At 32.3% G+C, this 13,340-nt stretch overlaps 1 protein-coding gene across 1 annotated transcript in view; it reads left to right on the top strand.

Moving 5' to 3' along the window:
• Positions 1-13,340, top strand: part of LOC108735969 (glycine-rich cell wall structural protein-like) — a 27,718-nt gene extending 14,378 nt beyond the window's left edge. The window contains exons 8-9 of the mRNA XM_018468212.2: positions 7,808-8,425; positions 13,115-13,340. Coding sequence (XP_018323714.1) covers positions 7,808-8,425; positions 13,115-13,278 — 782 coding nt within the window. The 3' untranslated portion in view covers positions 13,279-13,340. The remainder of the gene's footprint in view (positions 1-7,807; positions 8,426-13,114) is intronic.

Here is a 13,340-nt window from a genome sequence, read left to right as displayed (position 1 = left end):
CGGCGTTAACCCCTTCAAATAAAAGTATTTGATGACAGCACGATTTTCCTGCTTTTCCATTTTTACGAAAACCACAGAGGCGTCTTGTTCAGCGTGCTGTCAAACCTACACTAGCAAGGAGATCGGGCTGAAACTATAGCTACAAGCTATCCAAGGATGGTACTATAGAATGTCACCTCAAGGTAGGCCTAGTGGCGTCATCTCTTGGTTAGGCCGGAAACTTATCAATCCACCCTCGTATATAGGATTCATACGAGTAATAACACATATATTTTAGACGGTGCAAAGTCATGTTTCAACTTGTGTCGTTTTCTTCTGGTCGGGTAGTTACTTTTGTATTTTTCTTTTTACATCACTATCGATAGGATACATAAATCTAACATCGGTCAAACAGAAAGAACATTCAAAACCAGAATTGATGAACATTTTAGAAACTCTAATTATAAAAAAAAACTAATTACGCCAACCATTTTATTTCAATAAATCACAAATTTAATAGAAATTATAGAATATTACACACATTAAATAAAGGAATAAAACTTAATACATTTGCTATGTATTGGTTTTGTGTTCATCTTCCAACATTCTTTCTATATTTTCTAAAGAGCCACTGTGCTCGTTTAAGACAAATAAATAAATAAATAAATAAATAAAATTTTTTCTAATGTACCCCCACTTTTAGTTAAGGTATATGTAAGCTACAACTGTATATAATATTTAGTATAACACTCAACTTGAAAAATCTACTATGTTAGCGAAACAATTATCAAGTTCTATTATTTTTAGAATGAGATGGACAATATAAGATGGAAATGCTTCCCAGGATAATACTGCTACCATCAACTTCAGTTAATAAAAAGACGGAGATCTGCATGAGCTACATACGTTAATTCGTAATCCTTGGATAATCGGCAAACTTTTAATCAAAAATTGGTAATAAGTCTTCCATAAACCACGTGGCCTGAGGGGGGTTGAAGGGGTCTGACAAAATGCTACGTTGAACTACGTGAGAGCAGGGGGTTCCAAGTTAAAGTTACGTAGCATTATGCAAATATAGCAGTTTGAATTTTTTTGAATACCGCGCGTTTCAAGATAAGATCGAGTCACATATGCTTTTACTTAAATCAAAATTGATGGAGTAAATATCTCGGAAAATCATTCACAAACCTACCACCGATCTTGCGTTATAAAGCTACAAATTCACCAATTTTGAAATAGCTCTAACGAAAGTAACTATGATAAAATTAGCAATTAACCTGCCATTAAATTAAACGCCGTAAACAAGCTTGCAGGCTCTCTATACGTAAGTAGAAATAACATACGCGTACCCTTGGGAAGTACTTATTAACTGTAAAAGTAATTGAAGAGTAATATTAAAGAATTTAAAACATAGGAGATCTTTTATTTCTTTACATTAACTTGTTTTTTTATTTGGATTTAATTAAAACTAAGTAAGAAGATGACGATCAGTCTTATAAAGAGGAACTATCGCATATTATTATCTTACAACCTTGCCAAGTGTAGTTTGCTTTAATCAATTCAATTTGAACAAATATTGATCAAATAGTAAGTATCTATGAAGGTTTTCCTTATTGGTAAATTGTAACTATTATGTTTGTCATTTATCAGATGTTTAAATATCATCGTAAATTAAGCTATTTTTATAAGAATGTTAGTTGACTACATAAAAACACGTCTGCCGTTTTATATTTATGAATCCTGTATTTTAATTTTCATTATCTTTTTTTTGAGATACTTAAAGCCGCAGTAAAAATATTTGATATTACGATTTGTCCGTAGCAGTTACAAAAAGGCAAACCAAGTATAACTATTCTTCATGATTATATAAGCGAGATGTTCAACCCGAAAATATTTACACAATTTTTTACGAAACTGCATCTACTCTTGGGTGTTTCAGTAATATACACGTAAGCCGTGCAACCAATCGACCCGCATCTTTTTTAATGAATGCCGAATGTTGATGCCTTTAATTTGATATAAAAATTGGTAAAGGCTTTAGCGCGAGTGCCCATCCTTCCCTTCAGAGTTGGGCAACCTTCTTCGCAGTTCATCTCCCCAACCTCCCTCCCTCACCTCTGTACCTATCTCCCACTCAACCCTCTCCCCAAATTTCTCCCGGTTGTTATAACCGCCAGATTGATCTACCAACTCGAGGAGGGTTTTTAGTCGGTAGGCGCTCCCATCAGGAGTGAATCCGACACTACCTCCTATTTGGGGGGTGTCATTAGAAGATTTCCCCTCCTCGAGGTTAAAATAAATAAAAAAAAAATTGCTCTCAGTTGGTAAACTGATGCCGTCCTGATTTGGGTCCAAAAGCCGTTATTGCGTAGAGTTGGTTTCTAACGTTTCGTTAGTACGAGTGGCGATCTTCTTCAGAGGTCCTTTCACCTCCAATACTGAATGTGGTTTTGTACCTACGACCCACGCAAACACTACTTTTCCGAATTGATATTAAGTTCGATGGCTGTATATTGAAACTATATCTACACCACAGTAATACATACTATAAAGAGTAAAATTTTGTAATTTTTTAAGTTTGCAAGTTTGGATGTAGGAGGTAATCTCCAAAACTACTCATCTAATTTCAAAAATTCTGCAAATAATATCTTGAATGAACCTACAGAGTGGATATAGGCTGCACATTATTACGTTAAAATAAAACAGATATTGATGGACACCAGTTTTGTAACGTATAATAGATGTGTCAGTGCTTTCTATAGAAAAGTTGTTAGAGAAAAAAAGTCCATCCATATGTTAAGGTTAATTCACAAATTATTTATTAAAAACGAAAGCCAAGTTCCAAGCGGGCAAAGTCGAGGACATAGACAATAATAAAGAAACAACTGAACAGCTTCGAAGAATTTTTGTATATTTTGGTAGAAGAAATATGAATAAAACTTTTACAGAATATTGATTAAATTACTAATAGGGATGAGTACCCTTACTCGCCTGCAGGGGACAAATATTAGTTTTGAAATTACAAATTAATAGCAGGTAAGGGATAAAATATAACATAGTACCTAATTGAAAATCAAATCAAAATCAATTATACACATGTAACAATGGACAATTGTTCGTCTTAATTTGATTATTCTGTTAAAATATCTATAAATTATTGTATTTGGTTGTAGTTTCGGTTAAGTTTAATTTCTGACCTTTATTTTAAAAATTTTATGATTTTAAAATTATCGTTAAATTAAAACTAGTTCTTTCCCCCTATCAGTCACTGCGAGCTCGAAACTGTTAGCACATTGCTTGGAGTGATCGAAATTCACTTCTGTGAACAATACTATGACGTAGGTCGGCCATCATTCTTTTCTAATTGTTGCTACAGTCGGCCATTATTTTTTTCAATTGTTGTCGCATTGTCACTGATGTCGGCCATAATTCTTTTTTAATTGTTGCTGTTGTCGGCCATCATTCTTTTTCAATTATTGTCGCATTGTCACTGATGTCGGCCATTATGGTTTTTTAATAGATGTAATAGTAATCAATGATTAAAATTTAAAGGAATTGTTTGTAAATACACTACAGCATATGAAATTGCTGATACTAACCACGTATACTACTTCCCTGTGCTGGCAGCACTTATAATTTCTGTTATATATATAATATTATTAAGTCCATGTGTGCTAAGCATCTAATCAAATGTAAACGATTAATTCTCTTTTGTTAAATTGATATTTGAAAACATAATTTTCAATTTCTGTATATATTTTGTATTAGATATGCCTCCCCAGTTATACTACTATTAATTCTGCATTTCCAAAATAAGTATTTTCACTCATCCATCTCTACTATTGCCGGTTTCTACGTAGTGATGACTTCTAAGTGTTTGTGTCTAACCTATTGATGTAATATTTCTTTTATAAAGAACATTATTTTCTAAATTATTATCAACTGTTTTCTGTTTTTGGTTAGATTTAGCATTGATTATCATAGAACTGGCCCAAAATTTCCAATATTGCTATTTTGAGTATTCATTTAATGAAATTGACAATTGGTTAACACTTATCGTAGGAGAGATAGTAAAAATGTCCTAAAGTCTTTCCTATTAATACAATATGTAATAAATTTTATTCATGAGAACTTTCTTTACAAAGAAGCATGATTCACTGGAAGAATAAAACACAAGCAATTTTCTGCAATATATGTAAATTAAATGGCTGTTTCGCAGCCAACGAGATTAGAATTTTACGTACTTGCATAGTCTACAAAATGCGTTTCATAAACGATATTTCGTCATGTCTTTGTAGCCTCTTTATATAATTAAATTATATAGGTAAATTGCATAATGCCGGATTAGGTTATAACAAAACATTTCGAGAAGCGTGAAACAAAAAAAATGTCCAGACTACCGATGAATGTGTCGAATAACTATAAAATAAAAATTTTAAAGTGCCTATTATACCTAGGTAACTATTGAGCCCGAGCAGCATATCAAAACAAGTTTCTGATGCTGAAATACAGAGTAAATACCTACATAAAAACGGAAAGTGGTCATACGTCTGTTTCATACGCATTTTTATCACCTTTTGATATGTACCATAAATGAAAATGTATAATAAGTAGTTTTGATTAGCGACTTCGTTTACGTGAAGCTATGTATAATTGTTAATACTAAATTCAATTATTAAAACCAATAATTATACTTAAAAAAATAGTCTGGATCTCTAAACTGATAAGGTAAAATAAAAAATGAACTAACAGACAGGGTAATAGAAATTTATAAGGAAGCGGCAAGGGGTACGACTAAATAAAACAGAATTAAAAAAGAATGGGACTGATCAGGGGTGTAAATTAAGCGTAGAGGTTTTTTAATATTTATAGGAGCAATTTGGAATTTATGGTCAATCTCATATGCAAATGATATTGATATTGTGTTGTTGGCCGCAAATTTTGAGGCTTCATCTGTAATTTTTTTTAATCTGTAATTTTTGACAAATGACCTCTGATTCACTGATTTATAAAAAAATTAGCTTTTCCCGGCGGCTTCGCTCGCAGAAATTAATAGGTATTGTTTCTCCATAAAACCTTTTAACTCCCAATTCACCCTTACAACGTTTTAATTTTATGTAATGTCGCCATCTTAGATTTCAAATACAAACGTCGCAAGAACATTTCATCCTTAAGGGTTGATTTTTAAAAATTGCCAAAACACGTATTTGCTTAATTTTAACAATGAGCAATCTTCGAGTAAATCCGAGTAAAAATAAAATATACCCCATGGAAACGTTGCAACCACTTTTTATTCGAATAATAATATCAAACAGCATATATACTAAGTTTCAAGTAAATTCAACTATAAAGAAAGTATGTACCAAACAAAAATTGAAAAACACCTTTTTACCCCACCCCCCTTTGGAGGTTGAATTTTTTAAAATGTCGTGATTGGTCTTTCAGAAATTAAATGAGAGACAATTAAAACTTCAAGTAAATCTGACCACAAATAATACCTATATGTTCCATTTAAACATTGCTCCTCCTCATCACCATTCATCCCCCCCCCCCAAAAGAGATTGAAATTTTTAACCAGTTTCAAGTAAATCGGACCAAAAACAAACATGCAATCTTTGTAAACCTTTTTCAGCTTCCTAAAGAGTTAGAATTTTGTATAATGTTGAAATAGGTATGTTGGTCACTAATTTTATATGAACAAGCATTAAAGCCAAGATTCAGGTAAATCTGACTATAAATAAAACACCATACTTAACTTAACTGCAAAAACATTACGTTTTACTGTCAGTTGCGTTTTCTTATACCAGGTTTTTTTTTTTCTATGGGAACGGGATAAAAAATATCCGATGTCCGTCTCCTGGTTCTAAGCTACCTCCCTACCAATTTTCAGCCAAATCGGTTCAGCCGTTCTTCAGTTATTAATAGTGTAACTAAAATGACTTATATATATATAGATATAGTGTTTGGGGATGACATATGTACCTGTATTTTGAATATCTATCCCTTAAATTTGGAATTTTGTAAAACTATCAAAACATATATTTTCATACTCTTTAACATACAGCATACAATATTAGTTGCTTTAGAATGCTTAGGTAATTAATTTTTGTTTTTTAATTGTTTCCTTTTATTATTATACTGTTTTTTATTTAATTTAATNTACAAAACTGCGTATAGGAAAAATTTTACATAGGTGTAACAATACAGATTAAAGCAGAGATAAAAAATTGTAGATGCAACGAAGGTAAGCGATAAAAACAAGTAAAATAACTATTAATATATATGTACATAATATAACACTTTTACATGCGTATATCCACCTGATTTATATCTATAACAATTACCTACTAAATTTCAACAACTTGAACTCAGCTTCACGTTACATGTTTCGCAAGCAAATCATCATTGTTACAGCATCTTAGGCAATTAAAATATACGTCATAGGAATTACACATTGGTATCATTATGAAGTCACCTAGGTATATCGACCAACAAAATAATTATAATGGTTGAAATTTGTGATATAAATTTTTGACATTAAATAACAGGCTTTGTTTCATAAAATGAATATTTACCATAAAAAAATCTAAAATAGGCTTAATTAATACATGAGCTGGAAAAGTATGATATTACATGGTACAACATAAACTAATTCTGCTCTAACTAATCCCTAATTAATTTAAATGACAAAGTATCAACTGTAAAATTTTGTGGTTTTCAAAAAACGAAAGAATTAATTTTTGGAACGTTTTTATAAATGCAATTTTATATTTATTAAAAAATATCAGTTTAGGAATAATTATGTATGTATTTCAAAATTTCGTCATACATAAGTACTATTTTTAAACAATTTTACTGCATTGCCTGACCAAATATATATCGCTAATGTGCGCTATAAACAATATTTTTGCTATTATTTGTCCTTTATACAAAAAATAAACAATTTAATAATTTTCCGTTTTATTAAATTATGCATAATAACATATGCTGTGTAAAATTAAATGAAAACTTTGAACTTTTTTGTGGTCAATATTCTTGGATTTATTCGCAAATTAAACCAACAATTCGCTTCTAGGTTAAGNAAATAATAATTGTTTCACCCACTTCATGCGTGGGCATTATCAACGCGAGACTCAGATTCAAAAAAAAAATGGTAATGGTAATGGTAAATAGGGGCGAGTCTTCTTTTCAATTTTTAATTAATTATTATTTACCACAGTCTCCTTCTTCTACTTAGGGTAAAATATGATAAAAAGTAGGCAAATTTGAGCGTAGTTATCTGGGTGAATTTGCATCGTACAAAAATGAATAAATGAAGAAAAGGTGTGTTTTTTCAATGACCAACTTTTCTCTAAACATTTATGTGTATCAAAATTGTCCAGAAAATAGGTACAGACGATTTAATAAACAAAATAGCAAAAACGATAAAAATAAGTAAGAGTACTCGAAAATTCCTTCGTTTTTGAGTTTTTTATAGAAAACTGAAAGTTGTGCCTTTTTTAAGATTAGTCACAAATGCATCCCTTTGTAGGTTTATCAGCTTTAGAGATCAAATTACTGTATTTAACCATAAAACCCCTTTTAACGCAATTTTTCTATACTAAAATCTCTATTCAGTTGCCTATTCCGTATAGCAGAGAAAACATACTACATAAAACTTTCACAAGACGCAAAACTTCATCCTGTCCCTATTTCAGACTTGATTTCAATGATGTGATTCTGGGCTTATATGTATAATAAACGACTACAATCTAATACTTCTATTATAGTTTGCTTAAAGATATGAAATTGAAATTGATTGCAATAAAAAAGCAGTAATAATTTCTAGGGGGTGTCGGAGGCGGCTATGGAGGAGGCGGCTGGTCAGGTGGTGGTGGCGGTGGCTGGTCAGGAGGCGGTGGAGGCGGAGGAGGAGGAATAAAAGTTATCAAAGTAATTGTGCCCAGCGGAGGCGGCGGCGGTGGAGGACCATGGCAATCTGGAGGTGGACTAAGTGGAGGACCATGGCAGTCCGGTGGTGGACTTGGTGGAGGTTTGAGCAGTGGACCATGGCAATCAGGAGGTGGCCTCAGCAGCGGAGGCCCGTGGCAATCCGGTGGAGGACTTAGCAGTGGACCATGGAAATCTGGTGGAGGTCTTAGTCTCGGAGGAGGTTTGAGCAGTGGACCATGGAAATCGGGAGGTGGCCTCAGCAGCGGAGGACCATGGCAATCCGGTGGAGGACTGAGCAGTGGACCATGGAAATCGGGAGGTGGCCTCAGCAGCGGAGGACCATGGCAATCCGGTGGAGGACTTAGCAGTGGACCCTGGAAATCTGGTGGAGGTCTCAGCCTCGGCGGAGGCCTGAGCAGTGGACCATGGCAATCCGGAGGTGGTCTCAGCAGTGGCCCATGGAAGTCTGGTGGTAGTCTTGGAAGCGGATGGTCTGCTGGATATGGAAGCGGGGGTAAGTTTTATTTTCTTCCTTGTTTTTTATTTGCCGAAAACCAGGATTGCAATCGTTTCTTGTAAAATTCTGTTTCAATCACCAAACGTAAACTTTTCTTACAGTGTGATTTTATTGATATTAATAATATATATCAATATTATTAATAATCTCGTTGTTCTAGTCCCATTCCTCTGTCAGTAGTTTGAAGTGTAAAAAAAGCGATTTTTTCAATCCTGTCGGAATTTAAATTTCTAACCCAACCCTTTAACGTCATTACTAGGAACGTCGAGAATCATTTTTATTATTTGTTTCTTTAAATTTATTAAAATTGTAATAACTTTTCAAATGCCTTTAAAATGTTATTATTTGAAATAACAATATTAATTTTAATTATACCTACTTTCAAACCTCAAACGTTATTATTTATAGCTGCATATTATAATTCAATCAATTATAATTCTTAAAAACAGTGTGCAATGTAGGTCGCCTGTTGCAAATTTTGTCATTGGAATACAAATCACGCGTAGTGAAGAAATATACGGAATTTATCTTAAAGCATATCAAAAAGGTATTGCTTCATTTACTTAGAAAAGTAAGCAAAAGAAGTTGTAATTTTTTGTAAAATAGCCAAACTACATGCTCGTCTCATTCGTTTCACGTAATTCAACGAACTCGTGACTTTTATCCATAAATAATTCAATTATATAAGCTGTGACTCATTTTTTTAATGCAAAACCTGTTTGAAACAACCCATTTCACTCAATATGGAAACGACTGCATTCGACAATTATGTACTTACATTTTCTTAAAACAAACAAAAAAGTAACCACTTTCTTAGCATTACCATCTGATTAAAAAGGCCTTGAATGCAATTAATAAAGAAAAAGGAAATTCAGCATCCTTAAAAGTAGTAATTAGTATCTACTCTTGCTTAATACGTAAGAAGGATACCTACTTACTTAATTCCAGTAATAAAAGGTTAAAAAGTTAATTCTGTTTTAAACGTGACAATTACCTATTTCAGTCATATCCTTGTAAGCAAGCACTTGCTTACCTTTTATCAATTAAAATAATAATTATGTAGGATTCATAAGTCTTATAAAAAGGTCCTTGAATATAGTGTGTTTTTATTAATGCTTATATGAAATTTAAAAGCCTATTTTTACTCATTATCATCATAAGGTCGTCAGTCCTAAGACTGGTTGGACACGTTCCTCCACTCTTTCCTATGCTGTGCTAATCTTCGCATTTCCCTAAAACTAGAACAACCCACATCCTTAATTATTTGTGAACAGTAATCTAACCTAGATCTAGCTCTACCCTTCCTAACTCCTGTTTCTGCCTCTAATATGTCTCTGACTAGACCTTCATGCATCAGAAGGTGTCCTACCAATCTATCTCGCCTATTTTTTATTGACTTCCATAGAGTCCTCTGTTCTCTTATTCTTTCTAATACTTCTTCATTTCTAACCTTCGCCACGGTATCCTCATCATTCGTCGGTAACACCACATTTCGAAGGCTTCTAACCTTTTCTTTTCTGCCGCGCCCACTGTCCATGTTTCGCACCGGTACAACGCCGCGCTCCAAACATACACCTTTAATGCCTTTTTCGAATTTCTAAATTAACCGTTCGCGAGCATAGAAGTGACTTCTTTTTATTAAAGGCGACACGACCCTGCGCTATCCTCTGCTTTATATCCCTACTACTCCTTCCATCCTGACTTATCTGACTTCCTAGGTATCTAAAATCAGCCACTTNGACTCAACCAATATATCCGGTCTAGACGAATATCGGACGAGATATGTTCATGCAAGGAAATCCGGAAGACGAGATATCTTGAGAAAGGATAACCGAAAAGTGGTACACGTACACCTTTGACATCGATTTCGGTTACCGAGAGATATTTATATGTTATTCAAATCAGATAGGCACCTACGTAAAATTTTAAAAATAAACTATAAAATGTATTAGTTTTAGTTATCACCGTCATGTGATATCTGATAATTTGAGATTTTGCACACTTTATTTTCATAATTATTATATTTCCAATAACTTTTGTTTTTCTTTTTTAGGAAAAGGAAAAACAAAAAATAATAATTGTTTCACCCACTTCATGCGTGGGCATTATCAACGCGAGACTCAGATTCAAAAAAAAAATGGTAATGGTAATGGTAAATAGGGGCGAGTCTTCTTTTCAATTTTTAATTAATTATTATTTACCACAGTCTCCTTCTTCTACTTAGGGTAAAATATGATAAAAAGTAGGCAAATTTGAGCGTAGTTATCTGGGTGAATTTGCATCGTACAAAAATGAATAAATGAAGAAAAGGTGTGTTTTTTCAATGACCAACTTTTCTCTAAACATTTATGTGTATCAAAATTGTCCAGAAAATAGGTACAGACGATTTAATAAACAAAATAGCAAAAACGATAAAAATAAGTAAGAGTACTCGAAAATTCCTTCGTTTTTGAGTTTTTTATAGAAAACTGAAAGTTGTGCCTTTTTTAAGATTAGTCACAAATGCATCCCTTTGTAGGTTTATCAGCTTTAGAGATCAAATTACTGTATTTAACCATAAAACCCCTTTTAACGCAATTTTTCTATACTAAAATCTCTATTCAGTTGCCTATTCCGTATAGCAGAGAAAACATACTACATAAAACTTTCACAAGACGCAAAACTTCATCCTGTCCCTATTTCAGACTTGATTTCAATGATGTGATTCTGGGCTTATATGTATAATAAACGACTACAATCTAATACTTCTATTATAGTTTGCTTAAAGATATGAAATTGAAATTGATTGCAATAAAAAAGCAGTAATAATTTCTGCATTCGGAATTGACCAAATTTACATAACATGCTTCGTAACTCATCATGCTGTGATATATACAATGCATATCCTTGTAACCAATTCCTTGGTTTTTGTAATTTATTGGTTATCATAGGTAACACTGCCATGTATGTACTAATTTTTATTAGGCTATCTTTAATTAACTTTATTACACATCGACCTATGAAACGTTCGAAAGGATTATAAAAGAGATAAACTGCAGTGGGCATTTTCTTTACCCTGATTTGTTATACATAGGTCATTGTTTATGTACAAATAGATACTTCAAATGTATATGTAATATTCAAATGAATATGCATCAATCAATCAATGTACCGAAATCTTAATATCATTGATTCATTCAATTAAAAATTGTTACGTATATCGTAGTCTATCGCAAGAAAAACTTTATTATTTCAAAATTTCGAAAATAATATAATTTTATGGAATATTCAATAAACAGTGTAATTTTACAACATAAATAGTAAACACACACTGTAGGGTTAGTAACTGTATATACGGTGTTCCTACCAGTTATGGAGAAACGTAACCCTAACCGAAACCATCGAATATCCAAAATAAAAATCTATCCGAAATAATAACTGAATCTGACATAAAACATTTCAATAATTTCGAGTAGGGACGGATTCTAAATTATAAGACTAATTGCTTTTTCTGTGATTACTAAATGATAACATAGAAACAACGTCAAAGCATTACCTATTATTTGTGCTTTAAAATTCCTCAAAAATCGAGTAACTAACTGAAAAAAATATTTTGTATCCGTAACTATATCTGAAACCGGTGTAATATCATTCATACATCAGTATCTCTATTCAGATCCGAAATTTTATATTTATAACATCTCTGGTTCCTAAACTACATCATCAATATACAGTAAAAAGTTATCGCCATCATTCTAAAGAAAAAATATAACCTTTTATCGACTGTTACTGTTAATTTGATGTTAGATATTATATCCCTGAGTTTTTAAGTACGATCCTGTGTTTAGGAAATATATTCCATTCTTCCCCTTGTTATTAGAATATCAGTAATCAAAGTCAAACTGAGATAACAGATATTTTGTAAAACTACCGCCAACGTTTCGCTCCAAATTGTTGGTCTTTATCAAGGCTAGTTTTCAGATGTGAGAAAAAAAAAATATATGTAGATGGAAGGTGTTGGTTTTATCAGATACATAATTGTAGAAGAATTAACAATGACATAATTAATAATTGTATAAATGGAAACAACAATTAATGGCCAAAAGAGTCGTAGAATTAAAGTAACAAATAAATAATTAATTAAATTAATGTCACGTGGTTCAAAGTAATGAATTCATATGGTACCAAAAATGTATTTAAAGTTAAAAAGAAAACCAAGTACTTAATAATTACTCTTTAAATTATTGTATGAACTTTTAAAGAAATTAGCTGTAAAAAGGAAATTTTTAAGGCTAATGTACAAGTAAAAAAAATAATGAATGTATATCTGTGCATGAATATTTGTACTCCTGTAATAACCTTTTTATAAGTAGTTAAGTGATGATTTGGTGATGAAGTATTTCAATGCTGCACTTTTGAAAATGAAAAATGAGACTTTTACAAGTATTTTGCAGATAGTTGAGTTAAGATGTAGCAGAACAATCAAATGATTGAAAGAAGTGTTTACCTATTTCGTTTTTAATTAAAGTTTTGCATCAAAACGTAAATTGCATGCATATTTTGAGAATTATTATTCAACCGTTAAAGTACCTATAGGTATTTAATGTCAGCAATCAGGCTTCCTTTAATTACTTCATTAGAAAATGCAGACATTTTTCTACAGTTGAAAATATCTATATCTACAAATATTTTTATTTGCTACTATAGGCTCCGGTGGTGGTGGCCAAATTGTGAAAATAATCAAAGTTAGCGGAGGAAGCGGAGGTGGAAATCCATGGCAGTCAGGCGGTGGTGGAAACCCATGGCAATCAAGCGGAGGAGGAAATCCATGGCAATCTGGTGGAGGTGGCGGAGGTAGTGGATGGTGGTAAACTCAAATAATATAATTTTAAGAATAATTTTATTTTACACGAATTCTTGTTATAACTTTCAT

The sequence above is a fragment of the Agrilus planipennis genome, unplaced genomic scaffold (assembly GCF_000699045.2).
Source record: "Agrilus planipennis isolate EAB-ADULT unplaced genomic scaffold, Apla_2.0 scaffold4, whole genome shotgun sequence".
NCBI classification, from domain to species: Eukaryota; Metazoa; Arthropoda; class Insecta; order Coleoptera; family Buprestidae; genus Agrilus; species Agrilus planipennis.
The sequence above is the reverse complement of the archived record's forward strand: the minus strand, read 5'-3'. Positions and strand labels throughout refer to the sequence as shown.